The sequence below is a fragment of the Entelurus aequoreus genome, linkage group LG27, assembly GCF_033978785.1.
Source record: "Entelurus aequoreus isolate RoL-2023_Sb linkage group LG27, RoL_Eaeq_v1.1, whole genome shotgun sequence".
Classification (NCBI taxonomy): Eukaryota; Metazoa; Chordata; class Actinopteri; order Syngnathiformes; family Syngnathidae; genus Entelurus; species Entelurus aequoreus.
Genome location: NC_084757.1, coordinates 35141084 through 35159632, shown reverse-complemented (window position 1 = coordinate 35159632; position 18549 = coordinate 35141084). Strand labels below are relative to the sequence as shown.

Below are 18549 nucleotides of genomic sequence, written 5' to 3'. Positions count from 1 at the left end.
CGACAAAGCCCGCCATCTGCTCCGCAGACTCGCCGTGCGGGGGGACGCCAAACGGATCGATTAGCAGACCAGGGGTGTGAGGGCCACGACGTGAGGGGGCCGGGGATACAGCCGGGGGTCAGAGCGACGGTGTTGCGTTTCAGCACATGCTAAATCAGTTATGCGCCGCGCCGCAGTCGGCCCCTCGTAATCCCCAAACAATCTGCAGAATAAGTGCAGGTTTCCTCTTACAGTAACCCTCGCTAAAACCATCTCCCGCACGCCAAGGAGGTCATGCGCTCGCTACCACCAACCCGTGCCCACAGAACCTCTAGATGAGGAAAACATTCCTCTTGAATTCCATCCTTGGTTTTTACGCCGGATGTTCTTCACGGGAATCAAGGTTTCATGCGGGTGCTGTGATGGCATCTGAGTCCTCCACAGGCGTTGGAACCTCCTATTTGGGTGAAAATTGGGGGATTGGACTGACTGCGGCTAGGAACCTGAGCCGCGTTCCTCAGCACTTTTCCTAGTCGGAGGTCTTAAATATCTGACCTCCCAGTTTCCGTGACTACCAGAGACCTGCTCTTGTTTTAGTCCATGGAAAAAGCCAAAGTCTGCTATGAACGTGTGAGCGTGTTCCAGCTCGCGTCCGGGTGCTGTCGACAATAGCCAGCTCCTGGGAGGGTCCCAGGCTAATGCCCAACCCTTGTTTGTGACGCAGTAGGAAGTGGGATTTTATTTTGGTAAACAGACGAGCGTTGCCCGCTCTGTAAGCATGAACACTTGCTGTTTGTGACGCAGTAGGAAGTGGGCTTTTGTTTTAGTAAACAGGAGCGTTAGCCGCTCTGTACGCATGAACACTTCCTGTTTTCGACGCAGTAGGAAATGGGCTTTTATTTTGGTAAATAGACTGCAAGCATGAACATTTCCTGTTTGTGACACAGTAGGAAGTCTGCTTTTTTATTTTGGCAAACCGACGAGCGTTGGCCGCTCTGTAAGCATGGACACTTCCTGTTTTTGATGCAGTAGGAAGTGGGCTTTTATTTTGGTAAACAGACTGCAACCATGAACACTTCCTGTTTGTGACGCAGTAGGAAGTTGGCTTTTTATTTTGGCAAACAGATGAGCGTTGGCCACTCTGTAAGCATGGACACTTCCTGTTTTTGATGCAGTAGAAATGGGCTTTTATTTTGGTAAACAGACTGCAAGCATAAACACTTCCTGTTTGCGACACAGTAGGAAGTTAGCTTTTTTATTTTGGTAAACAGATGAGCGTTTGCCGCTCTGTAAGCAGAAGTGGGCTTTTATTTTGGTAAACAGACGAGCGTTGGCCACTCTGTAAGCATGGACACTTCCTGTTTTTGATGCAGTAGGAAATGGGCTTTTATTTTGGTAAACAGACTGCAAGCATGAACACTTCCTGTTTGTGACGCAGTAGGAAATGGGCTTTTATTCTGGTAAACAGACGAGCGTTGGCTGCTCTGTATGCATCAACACTTCCTGTTTGTGACGCAGCAGGAAGTGGGCTTTTATTTTGGTAAACAGATGAACCTTGGCCGCTCTGTAAGCATGAACACTTCCTGTTTTTGACGCAGTAGGAATTGGGCTTTTATTTTGGCAAACAGGAACGTTGGCTGCTCTGTAAGCATGAACACTTCCTGTTTGTGACACAGCAGGAAGTGGGCTTTTATTTTGGTAAACAGATGAACCTTGGCCGCTCTGTAAACATGAAAACGTCCTGTTTTTGACACAGTAGGAAGTGGGCTTTTATTTTGGTAAACAGATGAGCGTTGGCCGCTATGTAAGCACGAACACTTCCTGTTTTTGACGCAGTAGGAATTGGGCTTTTATTTTGGCAATCAGGAGCATTGGCTGCTCTGTAAACATGAACACTTCCTGTTTGTGACGCAGCAGGAAGCGGGCCTTTATTTTGGCAAACAGGAGCGTTGGCTGCTCTGTAAGCATGAACACTTACTGTTTTTGACACAGCAAGAAGTGGGCTTTTATTTTGGCAAACAGGAGCGTTGGCTACTCTGTAAGCATGAGCACTTCCTGTTTTTGACACAGCAAGAAGTGGGCTTTTATTTTGGCAAACAGGAGCGTTGGCTGCTCTGTAAGCATGGACACTTTCTGTTTTTGACGCAGTAGGAAGTGGGCTTTTATTTTGGCAAACAGGAGCGTTGGCTGCTCTGTAAGCATGAACACTTCCTGTTTTTGACGCATTAGGAAGTGGGCTTTTATTTTAATAAACAGATGAGCGTTGGCCGCTCTGTAAGCGTGAACACTTCTTGTTTGTGTCGCAGTAGGAAATACGCTTTTATTTTGTTAAACAGACAAGCGTTGGCTGCTCTGTATGCATGAACACTTCTTGTTTGTGACACAGCAGGGAATGTACTTTTATTTTTGGTAAACAGATGAGCGTTGGCCGCTCTGTAAGCATGAACACTTCCTGTTTGTGTGGCAGTAGGAAATACGCTTTTATTTTGTTAAACAGACGAGCGTTTGCTGCTCTGTATGCATGAACACTTCTTGTTTGTGACGCAGCAGGGAATGTACTTTTATTTTTGGTAAACAGATGAGCGTTGGCCGCTCTGTAAGCATGAACGCTTCCTGTTTGTGACGCAGCAGTAAGTGGGCTTTTATTTTGGTAAACAGACGAGCGTTGGCTGCTTAGGCCCAAACCTGTTACACTGAAATGTTGTTATTGTTTGTGCTATGGTGCCATCTTTTGGACTAATTCGCTCACTGCAGGTGCTGCCGAGCAAATATCGTCAGTGTTTCCATGCTGTTTAAAACTTTGAACAGGAAGTAGATGTGCCGTTTGGTCTTGTAGCCGTCCATAGCGTTTCTACTCGTATGGATTCTTCATTCATCACTCCAAGCAACGTTTGTAAGTTTTACAATATAACAAAAACAATTTTTACTTACTGAAGCGTCCCATGTGTGATGTCTGTAGGAGTGTTTTCATGCATGTTTCTACACGCTATCGTAATGTAATCAAGCTAGCATTGTTAGCATTAACTAATAAGCTAACAGTTTGTATTATTAATTTACAAACCCCAAAAGCAGTGAAGTTGTCATGTTGTGTAAATGGTAAATTAAAAAGAGAATACAATGATTTGCAAATCCTTTTCAACTTATATTCAATTGAATAGACTGCAAAGACAAGATATTTCATGTTCACACTGAGAAATTATTTTTTTTGTGTGCAAATAATCATTAACGTAGAATTGCAACACATTGCAAAAAAGTTGTAAGAGGGGCATTTTTACCACTGTGTTACATGGCCTTTCCTTTTAACACTCAGTAAAGGTTTGGGAACTGAGGAGACACATTTTGGAAGTGGAATTATTTCCCCATTCTTGCTTGATGTACAGCTTAAGTTGTTCAACAGTCTCCCTTCTCATATTTTAGCCTTCACACATTTTCAATGTCTGGACTACAGGCAGGCCAGTCTAGTACCCGCACTCTTTTACCATGAAGCCACGCTGTTGTAACACGTGGCTTGGCATTGTCTTGCTGAAATAAGCAGGGGCGTCCATGGTAACGTTGCTTGGTTGGCAACATGTGTTGCTCCAAAAGCTGTATGTACCTTTCAGCATTAATGGTGCCTTCACAGATGTGTAAGTTACCCATGTCTTGGGCACTAATACACCCCCATACCATCACACATGCTGCCTTTTACACTTTGACCCTAGAACAGTCCGGATGGTTCTTTTCCTCTTTGGTCCGGAGGACACGACGTCCACAGTTTCCAGAAACAATTTGAAATGTGGACTCGTCAGACCACAGAACACTTTTACACTTTGTATCAGTCCATCTTAGATGAGCTCAGGCCCAGCGAAACCGGTGAAGCGTTTCTGGGTGTTGTTGATAAATGGCTTTCGTTTTGCATAATAGAGTTTTAACTTGCACTTACAGACGTAGCAACCAATTGTAGTTACCAACAGTGGTTTTCTGAAGTGTTCCTGAGCCCATGTGGTGATATCCTTTACACACTGATGTCGCTTGTTGATGCAGTACCGCCTGAGGGATCCAAGGTGCGTAATATCATGGCTTACGTGCAGTGATTTCTCCAGATTCTCTGAACTTTTTGATGATATTACGGAGGGTAGATGGTGAAATCCCTAAATTCCTTGCAATAGCTGCTTGAGAAATGTTGTTCTTAAACAATTTGCTCAGGCATTTGTTGACAAAATGGTGACCCTCGCCCCGTCCTTGTTTGTGAATGACTGAGCATTTCATGGAAGCTGCTTTTATACCCAATCATGGCACCCACCTGTTCCCAATTAGCCTGTTCACCTGTGGGATGTTCCAAATAAGTCTTTGATGAGCATTCCTCAACTTTCTCAGTCTTTTTTGCCACTTGTGCCAGCTTTTGTGAAACATGTTGCAGGCATCCAATTCCAAATGAGCTAATATTTGCAAAAAAAAACAAAGTTTCTCAGTTCGAACATTTAATATCTTGTCTTTGCAGTTTATTCAATTGAATATAAGTTGAAAAGGATTTGCAAATCATTGTATTCTCTTTTTATTTAGCATTTACACAACGTGACAACTTCACTGCTTTTATGTTTTGTACAATGGCATTCTTTTTGTATTGTTTCACTTTCACAAATTCCTCAGTAAATTCACCAAAAGCACAGTCATGTAGTACAGTCGGTAATTGGTCTTTTGTAGTATAGTAGGTAGTACAGTGTAGTGTAGTACAGCAAATAATACAGTAGGTAGGACAGCAAGTAGTATAGTAGTAGTGCAGTGTAATGCAGTACAGGGCGATGTATTACAGTAAGTAGTACAGTAAGTATTTTGCAGTACCTGTGTTAGAAATGACAGGCAAGGTGTGCTGATATTAGCTGCAGATGAAGTACTTGCCTTGAATCATGTGTTCCCAACATGAAATACACATGTATTTCAACTGCACTTTATTACAGTATCTGAAGCAGGGGTGCTCATTACGTCGATCGCAAGCTACCGGTCGATCACGGAGGGTGTGTCAGTCGATCGCCAGCCAGGCATTAAAAAAATTGTCCTAAAAATGAACGATCATAAATCTTCACTATGACGTCACTTGATTGACATTCACGGCACCCGAGGGTCTTCTGAGATGACGCTGGCTGCTGCCAGCTCATTATTAAGAAACAAATTACAGACAGGAAGGCGAGAAACACTTTTTATTTCAACAGACTCTGGCGCCGTACCTGTCGTCAAAACTCCAAAGAACGACTGCACAGTTACACAATAAAAGCGCTGCTTCATCCTGCCTGCGCTAACAAAATAAGAGTCTCAGAAAGCTGGCGAGCACAAGCTAGCAAGCTACGGAGTTTGCCGCCAATGTATTTCTTGTAAAGTGTATACAAAGGAGTACGGAAGCTGGACAAATAAGATGCCAAAAACCAACCACTTTCATGTGATATTGGACAGAAAGGAGGACTTTTTTTCTCCTCCATTTGAAAATGCGGACGTTATCAGCACTACTGTCTTATTCCAATCAATGCAAGTCATCAGAATCAGGTAATACACCAACTTATATTCTTGTCTTCATGAAAGAAAGAAATCTATATGTGTTAAACATGCTTGTATTATCATTAAACACCTTTAACTTATTAATAATATTAACTATATGTGTTAAACATGCTTGCATTATATTTAAACACCTTTAACTTGTTAACAATATTAACTATATGTGTTAAACATGCTTGTATTATCTTTAAACACTTTTAACTTATTAACAATATTAACTATATGTGTTAAACATGCTTGCATTATCATTAAACACCTTTAACTTGTTAACAATATTAACTACATGTGTTAAACATGCTTGCATTATCTTTAAAAACCTTTAACTTGTTAACAATATTAACTATATGTATTAAACATTCTTGTATTAACATTAAACACCTTTAATTTATTAACAATATTAACTATATGTGTTAAACATGCTTGTATTATCCTTAAACACCTTTAACTTGTTAACAATATTAACTATATGTGTTAAACATGCTTGTATTATCTTTAAACACCTTTAACTTGTTAACAATATTAACTATATGTGTTAAACATGCTTACATTATCTTTAAACACCTTTAACTTGTTAACAATATTAACTATATGTATTAAACATGCTTGTATTATCATTAAACACCTTTCATTTATTAACAATATTAACTATATGTGTTAAACATGCTTGCATTATCATAAACTCCTTTAACTTGTTAACAATATTAACTATATGTATTAAACATGCTTGTATTATCATTAAACACCTTTCATTTATTAACAATATTAACTATATGTGTTAAACATGCTTGCATTATCATAAACTCCTTTAACTTGTTAACAAAAACATATATTTCATAAATAAGTAAATATATATTATATATATGAATGAGGTAGATCCCCGCGACTTGATCAATTGAAAAGTAGCTCGGCTGCAGAAAAAGTGTGAGCACCCCTGATCTAAAGTGTATTATATTCCAGTATTTCAACTGGTGTACAGTATTTCAGTATTAAAGTGTACTGCAGTATTTGTGTCGGTCAGTAAAAGTGTACTTGTGTAGTATTGAAGTATTTGTGCAATACTTGTGTAGTATTGCAGTATTTGTGTAATACTTACTTGTGTGGTATTGCAGTATTTGTGTAATACTTGTGTTGTGTTGCAGTATTTGTGTAATACTTGTGTTGTGTTGCAGTATTTGTGTAATACTTGTGTTGTGTTGCAGGAGAGCGACCCTATCAGTGTCCGTACTGCGACAAAGCCTTCAGCAAGAATGATGGACTAAAGATGCACATCCGCACGCACACACGAGTATGTTGGACTTTATTATTTTATCATGTTTACTGCACTAATAACATCATATTCCATTACTGTGAACTATCATGTATTTGACACACATGATTAAGGACTACATACATTGATTGATGGATATTGTAGCCTAGCGCCCTGTAAGCATTAACACTTCCTCTTTGTTGTGGGTTTTTCCTTTGGGCTTTTATTTTGGTAAACAGACGAGCGTTTGCCGCTCTGTAAGCATGAACACTTCTTGTTTGTGACGCATCAGGAAATGGACTTTTATTTTGGTAAACAGACGAGCGTTGGCCGCTCTGTAAGCATGAACACTTCTTGTTTGTGACGCATCAGGAAATGGACTTTTATTTTGGTAAACAGACGAGCGTTGGCCGCTCTGTAAGCATGAACACTTCCTGTTTTTGATGCAGTAGGAAGTGGGCTTTTATTTTGGTAAACAGACGAGCGTTTGCCGCTCTGTAAGCATGAACACTTCTTGTTTGTGACGCATCAGGAAATTGACTTTTATTTTGGTAAACAGACGAGCGTTGGCCGCTCTGTAAGCATGAACACTTCCTGTTTTTGATGCAGTAGGAAGTGGGCTTTTATTTTGGTAAACAGACGAGCGTTTGCCGCTCTGTAAGCATGAACACTTCTTGTTTGTGACGCATCAGGAAATGGACTTTTATTTTGGTAAACAAACGAGCGTTGGCCGCTCTGTAAGCATGAACACTTCCTGTTTTTGATGCAGTAGGAAGTGGGCTTTTTTTTTGGTAAACAGACGAGCGTTGGCCGCTCTGTAAGCATTAACACTTCCTGTTTGTGACGCAGCAGGAAATGGACTTTTATTTTGGTAAACAGACGAGTGTTGGCCGCTCTGTAAGCATGAACACTTCCTGTTTTTGATGCAGTAGGAAGTGGGCTTTTATTTTGGTGAACAGACGAGCGTTGGCCGCTCTGTACGCATTAACACTTCCTGTTTGTGACGCAGCAGGAAGTGGGCTTTTATTTTAACAAACAGACGAGCGTCGTCCGCTCCTGTTGGGAAGGGTTGGGGTCAAAGGTGAAAGGCTGAACAGCTGCTGAGGACTGAGGGTCAGCGGGTACAGATGTTGGATGTTAGCAGGGTCAGCGCAGAAGCAGTGCATTGTGGGTAAGCCGCGTGCTCTAAAAGCACGGCATGTGTTTCCTGACCTTTCACCTTTGACCTTTTGCTTCTCTTTTTTTCCTCCTTTATGGAAAGAAATACCTTCCTGGGTAAATCATCATTGAGAGCAGAATTACATCCTCTGTTTCCTGCACACACACACACACACACACGCACACACACACACACCCACACACACACACACACACACACACACACACACGCACACACACACACACACACACACACACACACACACACACGCACGCACGCACGCACGCACGCACGCACGCACGCACGCACACACACACACACACACACACGCAGACACACACACACGAACACACACACGCACGCACGCACACACACACACAAGCAGACACACACACACGCACGCACGCACACACACACACAAGCAGACACACACACACACACTCAAGCAGACACACACACACACAAAACTTTTGTATTCTGTGTGACTTGGTGCCCCGCCCACATGATAGCACTTTTCCCAGGCCCCCTTACTTCCTGCATTGAGCCGGTCACCATGGCAACAGAGCTGTAAGCCTGTGTTATCACTGCAAAAAGTAACAATGTTGTTTTGTTATCTTCTCGCCTTTTTCCCAGCCGTCACGGGATTATCTTTGAGTGACAGGACCAGAAGTGTAGGAGGGGCCACATTGACAGTAGGAGGAGCCACAGTGATAGTAGGAGGAGCCACAGTGACAATAGGAGGAGCCACTGTGATAGTAGAACGGGTTATATTGACAGCAAGAGGAGCCACATTGACAGTAGGAGGGGCTCTGTACCGAGGATGTCGTTGTGGCTTGTACAGCCCTTTGAGACACTTGTGATTTAGGGCTATATAAATAAACATTGATTGATTGATAGTAGGAGGAGCCACTGTGATAGTAGAAAGGGTTATATAGACAGGGGGAAGTGAAGTGAATTATATTTATATAGCGCTTTTCTCTAGTGACTCAAAGCCACATTGATAGGCTTTGAGTCAAGGGGTTATATTGACAGTAGGAGGAGCCACATTGATAGTAGATAGGGTTATATTGACAGTAGGAGGAGCCACATTGATAGTAGGAGGAGCCAAATTGATAGCAGGAGGAGCCACATTGATAGTAGGAAGAGCCACATTGATAGTAGGAGGAGCCATATTGACAGTAGGAGGAGCCACATTGATAGTAGGAGGAGCCACATTGATAGTAGAAGGGGTTACATTGATAGGAGGCGGAGCCACATTGATAGTGGGAGGAGTCACACTGATAGTAGGAGTAGCCACATTGATAGTAGAAGGGGTTACTTGATAGTAGGAGGAGCCACATTGATAGTAGAAGGGGTTACATTGATAGTAGGCGGAGCCACATTGATAGTGGGAGGAGTCACGCTTATAGTAGGAGGAGCCACATTGATAGTAGAAGGGGTTACATTGATAGTAGGAGGAGCCACATTGATGGTAGAAGGAGCCACATTGATAGTAGGAGGGGTTACATTGATAGTAGGAGGAGTCACATTGATAGTAGGAGGGGTTACATTGATAGTAGGAGGAGTCACATTGATAGTAGGAGGGGTAACATTGATAGTAGAAGGGGTTACATTGATAGTAGGAGGAGCCACATTGATGGTAGAAGGAGCCACATTGATGGTAGAAGGAGCCACATTGATAGTAGGAGGGGTTACATTGATAGTAGGAGGAGTCACATTGATAGTAGGAGGGGTTACATTGATAGTAGGAGGAGTCACATTGATAGTAGAAGGGGTAAGATTGATAGTAGGAGGAGCCACATTGATAGTAGGAGGGGTAACATTGATAGTAGGAGGAGCCACAGAGATAGTAGGAGGAGCCACAGTGATAGTAGAAGGAGCCACATTGATAGTAGAAGGGTTTAAATTGATAGTAGGAGGAGTCACAGTGATAGTAGGAGGGGTAACATTGACAGTAGGAGGAGCCACAGTGATAGTAGGAGGAGCCACAGTGATAGTAGGAGGAGCCACATTGATAGTAGAAGGGGTTACATTGATAGTAGGAGGAGCCACATTGATAGTAGAAGGGGTTACATTGATAGTAGGAGGAGTCACATTGATAGTAGGAGGAGCCACATTGATAGTAGAAGGGGTTACATTGATAGTAGGAGGAGCCACATTGATAGTAGAAGGGGTTACATTGATAGTAGGAGGAGTCACATTGATAGTAGGAGGAGCCACATTGATAGTAGAAGGGGTTACATTGATAGTAGGAGGAGCCACAGTGATAGTAGGAGGAGCCACAGTGATAGTAGGAAGAGCCACAGTGATAGTAGGAGGAGCCACATTGATAGTAGAAGGGTTAAATTGATAGTAGGAGGCGTCACAGTGATAGTAGGAGGGGTAACATTCACAGTAGGAGGAGCCACAGTGATAGTAGGAGGAGCCACATTGATAGTAGAAGGGGTTACAGTGATAGTAGGAGGAGTCACATTGATAGTAGAAGGGGTTACAGTGATAGTAGGAGGAGTCACATTGATAGTAGGAGGAGTCACAGTGATAGTAGGAGGAGCCACATTGATAGTAGGAGGGGTAACATTGATAGTAGGAGGGGTAACATTGATAGTAGGAGGAGCCACAGTGATGAGTTTTAAGATGTGCAGCGAAGCCTGCTTCTTGTTAAAGTGGTGGCTGCATAGCAGTGTGTGATCATCCAGTTCGGGGTGGGTCAGAGGTTTATTTATCATTTTAAAGTTTCAAAGTCAAAGTCAGGCGCAGCACGGTGGCACAGGGGTTAGTGCATGTGCCTCACAAGACGAAGGTTCTGAGTAGTCCTGAGTTCAATCCCGGGCTCGGGATCTTTCTGTGTGGAGTTTGCATGTTCTCCCCGTGACTACGTGGGTTCCCTCCGGGTACTCCGGCTTCCTCCCACCTCCAAAGACATGCACCTGGGGATAGGCCCCTCCCACCTCCAAAGACATGCACCTGGGGATAGGCCCCTCCCACCTCCAAAGACATGCACCTGGGGATAGGTTGATTGGCAACACTTTCTTTTCTTTTCTTTTTCTTTTTAGTCTACATGAACACTGAGTGTGTGTGTGTGTGTGTGTGTGTGTGTGTGTGTGTGTGTGTGTGTGTGTGTGTGTGTGTGTGTGTGTGTGTGTGTGTGTGTGTGTGTGTGTGTGTTGCAGGAGAAACCCTACAAGTGCAGTGAGTGTAACAAGGCCTTCAGTCAGAAAAGAGGACTGGATGAACACATGAGGACTCACACAGGAGAGAAACCTTTCCAGTGTGATGTGAGTACACAATACTGCAGTACTACAACTATTCACCACTGCAGTACTACAACTATTCACCACTGCAGTACTACAACTATTCACCACTGCAGTACTCTTCTACTACAACTATTCACCACTGCAGTACTCTTCTACTACAACTATTCACCACTGCAGTACTACAACTATTCACCACTGCAGTACTCTTCTACTACAACTATTCACCACTGCAGTACTCTTCTACTACAACTATTCACCACTGCAGTACTACAACTATTCACCACTGCAGTACTCTTCTACTACAACTATTCACCACTGCAGTACTCTTCTACTACAACTATTCACCACTGTAGTACTCTTCTACTACAACTATTCACCACTGCAGTACTCTTCTACTACAACTATTCACCACTGTAGTACTCTTCTACTACAACTATTCACCACTGTAGTACTCTTCTACTACAACTATTCACCACTGCAGTACTCTTCTACTACAACTATTCACCACTGCAGTACTCTTCTACTACAACTATTCGCCACTGTAGTACTCTTCTACTACAACTATTCGCCACTGCAGTACTCTTCTACTATAACTATTCACCACTGCAGTACTCTTCTACTACAACTATTCACCACTGCAGTACTCTTCTACTACAACTATTCACCACTGCAGTACTCTTCTACTACAACTATTCACCACTGCAGTACTCTTCTACTACAACTATTCACCACTGTAGTACTCTTCTACTACAACTATTCACCACTGTAGTACTCTTCTACTACAACTATTCACCACTGCAGTACTCTTCTACTACAACTATTCACCACTGTAGTACTCTTCTACTACAACTATTCACCACTCGTCACATGTTTCAGACCTGCCTCGTGTGTGTGTGTGTGTGTGTGTGTGTGTGTGTGTGTGTGTGTGTGTGTGTGTGTGTGTGTGTGTGTGTGTGTGTGTGTGTGTGTGTGTGTGTGTGTGTGTGTGTGTGTGGAGTGAGTCCAGATGTGGTGCTGATGTGCAGGGAGCAGGTTTAACTTAAGATGTTAAAACCAACACACATTTTTTTAAAAGAATAGTTTTCTATAACACACTTTTTAAAATACTTTATTTACTGTTAATATGTTTTATTTATTTAAAAAAAGATATTGTAAAACGTGTAGAAAAACCAACACACTGTTTTTGAAAAGCACATGCTTGTATAGTACATTTGTATATTTTTATATAACACATTTACAAAAATATATTTGTCAATAATTACTTATTTTTAAAAGTAACATTTTTGGTAAACACATTTTTTGAAAATGTATTTTTCCAAGTTTTGTTACAAAAGTATGTTTTTGTTAAAGTCTGCAGATTGTTGCATGCGTGTAAAGATGATGTCACATATGTTCATGTGTTCATATGTGACATTATTTCATTATTCATCATCTAGTCTTAGCTTGACTTTTAAGGCTAGGCTTAGTTTTAGTTGTAAATTATAGCTCTAGTTTTACTTTTAGTCCTAGGTTTATTTTTATTTTAGTTCTAGGTTTATTTGTTTTATTTTAGTTCTAGGTTTATTTTTCTTTAAGTTCTGGGTTTAGTTTTACTTTTAGTTCTTGGTTTATTTGTTTTATTTAAGTCTAGTTTTACTTTTAGTTCTTGGTTTATTTGTTTTATTTAAGTCTAGTTTTACTTTTGGTTCTAAGTTTATTTGTTTTATTTTAGTTCTAGGTTTGTTTTATTTTAGATCTAGGTTCAGGTTTAATTTTAGTTCAAGGTTTGTTTTATTTTAGATCTAGGTTGAGGTTTAATTTTAGTTTGAGGTTTATATTTTTATTTTAGTTATAGATTTAGGTTTAATTTGAGTTATATTTGTTTTATTTTAGTTATAGGTTTAGTTTTAATGTTCTAAGTTTTAATTTTTTTTAATTTTAGGTCTAGGTATAGGTTGAATTTTAGTTCTAGGTGTATTTGTTTTATTTGATCAATCAATCAATCAATCAATGTTTACTTATATAGCCCTAAATCACGAGTGTCTCAAAGGGCTGCACAAGCCACAACGACATCTGGAGATCCCACATCAGGGCAAGGAAAAACTCAACCCAATGGGATGACAATGAGAAACCACGTTAGCTTCCGGGAACTATTTCACGTTAGCTTTTGTAAGCTAATTGACGTGAGCTTTTGGATGCTAATTCACGTTAGCTTCCGGGAACTAATTCACGTTAGCTTCTGTAAGCTAATTGACGTGAGCTTTTGGAAGCTAATTCACGTTAGCTTCTGTAAGCTAATTGACGTGAGCTTTTGGAAGCTAATTCACGTTAGCTTCCGGGAACTAATTCACGATAGCGTCTGTTGGCTAATTGACGTGAGCTTTTGGAAGCTAATTGACGTTAGCTTCTGTAAGCTAATTGACGTGAGCTTTTGGAAGCTAATTGACGTTAGCTTCTGTAAGCTAATTGACGTGAGCTTTTGGAAGCTAATTCACGTTAGCTTCCGGGAACTAATTCACGATAGCGTCTGTAGGCTAATTGACGTGAGCTTTTGGAAGCTAATTGACGTTAGCTTCTGGCAGCTAACTGAGGTGAGCTTGTGGAAGAGCGTGAGGCAGTTGTATGATTGTGGTGACGTGTTGAGGTGTGTGAAGAAGTTTTGAGGAAGCCATGTTGTCTTGGTCCTCCACCAGGTGTGCGACCTGTCCTTCAGCCTGAAGAAGATGCTGAGTCGACACAAGTTGACCCACAACCCCAACCGTCCAATGGCGGAGTGCCAGCTGTGCCACAAGAAGTTCACCAGGAACGACTACCTCAAAGTGCACATGGAGAACGTCCACGGAGAAACCGAGAGCTAGGACTCCTCCAAGAACCGGACACCTTGGTGGATCCTGAAGGTCTTTGGTGATCTCGCTGCTGTCCGTCACACTCAAGTCTTACATTTCCTGTCTGACCTAGTACTAGTACTAGTCCTAGTTAGTTAAAAGTACTAGTACGAGTCCTACTACTTTTATACTCGCAGTACTGTGGAAATGTCCAGCAGTTATATCCATGACCAGTCTACTTCCTGCTACTACTTCCTGCTACTACTTCCTGTTTCTACTTCCTGTTTATACTTCCTGATTCTAATTCCTTCCTCTAAGTCCTTCTACTACTTCCTGCTACTACTTCCTCTCTCTACTTCCTGCTACTACTTCCTCCCTCTACTTCCTGCTACTACTTCCTCTCTCTACTTCCTGCTACTACTTCCTCTCTCTACTTCCTGCTACTACTTCATGTTTCTACTTTCTGCTACTACTTCCTCTCTCTACTTTCTGCTTCTAATTCCTTCCTCTAAGTCCTGCTACTACTTCCTCTCTCTACTTCCTGCTACTACTTCATGTTTCTACTTCCTGCTACTATTTCCTCTCTCTACTTCCTGCTACTGCTTCATGTTTCTACTTCCTGCTACTACTTCCTCTCTCTACGTCCTGCTTCTAATTCCTTCCTCTAAGTCCTGCTACTACTTCCTCTCTCTAATTCCTGCTACTACTTATTCTCTCTACTTCCTGCTACTACTTCATGTTTCTACTTCCTGCTACTACTTCCTCTCTCTACTTCCTGCTACTACTTTATGCTACTACTTCCTGTTTCTACTTCCTGTTTCTACTTCCTGATTCTAATTCCTTCCTTTAAGTCCTGCTACTACTTCCTGCTACTACTTCCTCTCTCTACTTCCTGCTACTACTTCATGTTTCTACTTCCTGCTACTACTTCCTCTCTTTACGTCCTGCTACTGCTTCCTCTCTCTACTTCCTGCTTCTAATTCCTGTTTCTACTTCCTGCCCCTAATTCCTGCTTCTACTTCCTGCTACTACTTAATACTACTACTTCCTGTTTCTACTTCCTGATTCTAATTCCTTCCTCTAAGTCCTGCTACTACTTCCTGCTACTACTTCCTCTCTCTACTTCCCGCTACTACTTCATGTTTCTACTTCCTGCTACTACTTCCTCTCTCTACTTCCTGCTACTGCTTCCTCTTTCTACTTCCTGCTTCTAATTCCTGTTTCTATTTCCTGCCCCTAATTCCTGCTACTACTTCCTCTTTCTAATTACTTTTTCTAGTTCCTGCTGTTACTTCCTGTTTATACTTCGGGCATCCATAGACATCTTATAAGTAGACACAGCATTGGCTGCTGTGACGCGAGAAATTGGGCCGCCATCTTGAAGTGGTGATGAGGAGCCGGCGAGCAGCCTAAACTGACAGTTGACAGGTAGAAAACAAAGATGGTGTTCAGCGTTTTCCTGCTCAAATGAGCGGACCGTTGAAAATAGGAATCGGGGGATTACTTTTCACAAGTAAGATTTAACATTAACGTACCATTGGTTGTATTTTGTGAAAATATTATTACCACAGAGTTGATCTTCAATAGTACTGATTATGATGCATTCTCATTTTAGGCAAAGTATAAGACAATACTTTCTTAACAGTATAATTGTAACCAGGAATAAGTCTTCAAGTAACAATATTCAAATACTAACATTGTTGGGTAAGACAGAATTTTGTTTTATTCTGAATGCAGTGAAACAGATTGGTGGTTTTAGCTGATATAAAGACTTTCAGGTGTTTATGTTGAAGTATTTGGCAGACGCTTTTATCCAAAGCGACATACATATAAAACAATCACTCTAAATATGATCATTTAAGTTAAGAATGTAATACAACATATCAATACGAAGTGTCAAGACAGAATAAACTCTGCAGTCTATAGGTCCCTAAGATATATAGATATCTAATGTATTCATACATTGTTTATGTAGGATATACGCATGTATATATATAACCTAATCATATTGTTTCTTCAATTTAAAAAAGCTGACCGTTTTTCCCCTTCTCTGGGATTATATTCCCAGTTTTGATCTCGTACGTCTGGTCACTTATAGCATATAAGAATAATCTATTACTGTTACGCAAACTATGAATAATAAAACACGCCAAAACATATGTCCTTTATCATAGCTACATGTATGACAAAAAAGCGGGTAAAAATCAGTGGTATTCAGTGAGGCAAAATAAATTAAATGCAGTTCATTGCTCCTGCCAAATAAATTGCACTGAGTGAAGCGGATCACCACTCCAAGATGGCGGCCCCGCGTCTCGTCAGCGCCAGTAGGCAGTAGCGCTCCATGCTGCGTACCCTTACAAGATGTCTATGCCTGCATCTAAGTCCTGCTACTACTTCCCGTTTCTACTTCCTGCTTCTAATTCCTGCTATTACTTCCTGTTTCTACTCCCTGCCTCTACGTCCTGCTACTACTTCCTGTTTCTACTTCCTACCCTAATTCCTGCTACTACTTCCTGTTTCTACTTCTTGCCTTTAATTCCTACTACTACTTCCTGTTTCTACTTCCTGCTACTTCTTCCTGCTTCTACGTCTTCCCTTTAATTTCTGCTATTACTTCCTGTGTCTACTTCCTGGTACTACTTGATGTTACTACTTCCTGCCATTGCTTCCTGCTATTACTTCCTTCCTCCGATCCCTGTTTCTACTTCCTGCTACTACCTCCTACTTCTACTTCTACGTCTGCGTCCTGCCTCTAATTCATGCTTCCATTACTCCTTGCTACTACTTCCTGTTTATATGTCCTGTATTTACTTCATGCCTCTACTTCCTGCCTCTAATTCCTGCTCCTGTTTCCTTCTACTTCCGGTTTCTACTACTTGCTTTTAATTTCTGCTATTACTTTCTGCCTTTACTTCCTGCCTTTACTTCCTGTTACTACTTCCTGCTTATACTTCTTGCCTTTAATTTCTGCTGCTACTTCCTGCTTCTACTACTCCTTGCTACTACTTCCTTCTAATGCGTCCCGCTTTTCATTTATGCTACTACTTAATGCTTTTATTCCTTCGACTACTTCTTTTGACTACTTCCTGTTTCTACTTCCTTCTATTACCTCCTGCCACTACTTCCTGCTTCCTGCAACAACACAGTATGTAGTACAGTAACTACTTCCTGCCACAACACAGTATGTAGTACAGTAACTACTTCCTGCAACAACACAGTATGTAGTACAGTGACTACTTCCTGCAACAGCACAGTATGTAGTACAGTAACTACTTCCTGCAACAACACAGTATGTACTACAGTAACTACTTCCTGCAACAACACAGCATGTAGTACAGTAGCTACTTCCTGCAACAACACAGTATGTAGTACAGTAACTACTTCCTGCAACAACACAGCATGTAGTACAGTAACTACTTCCTGCAACAACACAGCATGTAGTACAGTAACTACTTCCTGCAACAACACAGTATGTAGTACAGTAACTACTTCCTGCAACAACAGAGCATGTAGTACAGTAACTACTTCCTGCAACAACACAGTATGTAGTACAGTAACTACTTCCTGCCACAACACAGTATGTAGTACAGTAACTACTTCCTGCCACAACACAGTATGTAGTACAGTAACTACTTCCTGCAACAACACAGCATGTAGTACAGTAACTACTTCCTGCCACAACACAGTATGTAGTACAGTAACTACTTCCTGCAACAACACAGCATGTAGTACAGTGACTACTTCCTGCCACAACACAGTATGTAGTACAGTAACTACTTCCTGCCACAACACAGTATGTAGTACAGTAACTACTTCCTGCAACAACACAGCATGTAGTACAGTAACTACTTCCTGCCACAACACAGTATGTAGTACAGTAACTACTTCCTGCAACAACACAGCATGTAGTACAGTGACTACTTCCTGCAACAACACAGTATGTAGTACAGTAACTACTTCCTGCCACAACACAGTATGTAGTACAGTAACTACTTCCTGCAACAACACAGTATGTAGTACAGTAACTACTTCCTGCAACAACACAATATGTAGTACAGTAACTACTTCCTGCAACAGCACAACATGTAGTACAGTAACTACTTCCTGCAACAACACAGTATGTAGTACAGTAACTACTTCCTGCAACAACACAGTGTGTAGTACAGTAACTACTTCCTGCAACAACACAGTATGTAGTACAGTAACTACTTCCTGCAACAACACAGTATGTAGGACAGTAACTACTTCCTGCCACAACACAGTATGTAGTACAGTAACTACTTCCTGCCACAACACAGTATGTACTACAGTAACTACTTCCTGCCACAACACAGTATGTACTACAGTAACTACTTCCTGCAACAACACAGCATGTAGTACAGTAACTACTTCCTGCAACAACACAGTATGTAGTACAGTAACTACTTCCTGCAACAACACAGTGTGTAGTACAGTAACTACTTCCTGCAACAACACAGTGTGTAGTACAGTAACTACTTCCTGCAACAACACAGTGTGTAGTACAGTAACTACTTCCTGCAACAACACAGTATGTAGTACAGTAACTACTTCCTGCCACAA

At 41.4% G+C, this 18549-nt stretch overlaps 1 protein-coding gene across 1 annotated transcript in view; it reads left to right on the top strand.

Moving 5' to 3' along the window:
• Positions 1 to 17305, top strand: part of LOC133644662 (PR domain zinc finger protein 5-like) — a 77092-nt gene extending 59787 nt beyond the window's left edge. The window contains exons 14-16 of the mRNA XM_062039337.1: positions 6705 to 6790; positions 11081 to 11185; positions 13837 to 17305. Coding sequence (XP_061895321.1) covers positions 6705 to 6790; positions 11081 to 11185; positions 13837 to 14001 — 356 coding nt within the window. The 3' untranslated portion in view covers positions 14002 to 17305. The remainder of the gene's footprint in view (positions 1 to 6704; positions 6791 to 11080; positions 11186 to 13836) is intronic.
• The last annotated feature ends 1244 nt before the right edge of the window (positions 17306 to 18549 follow it).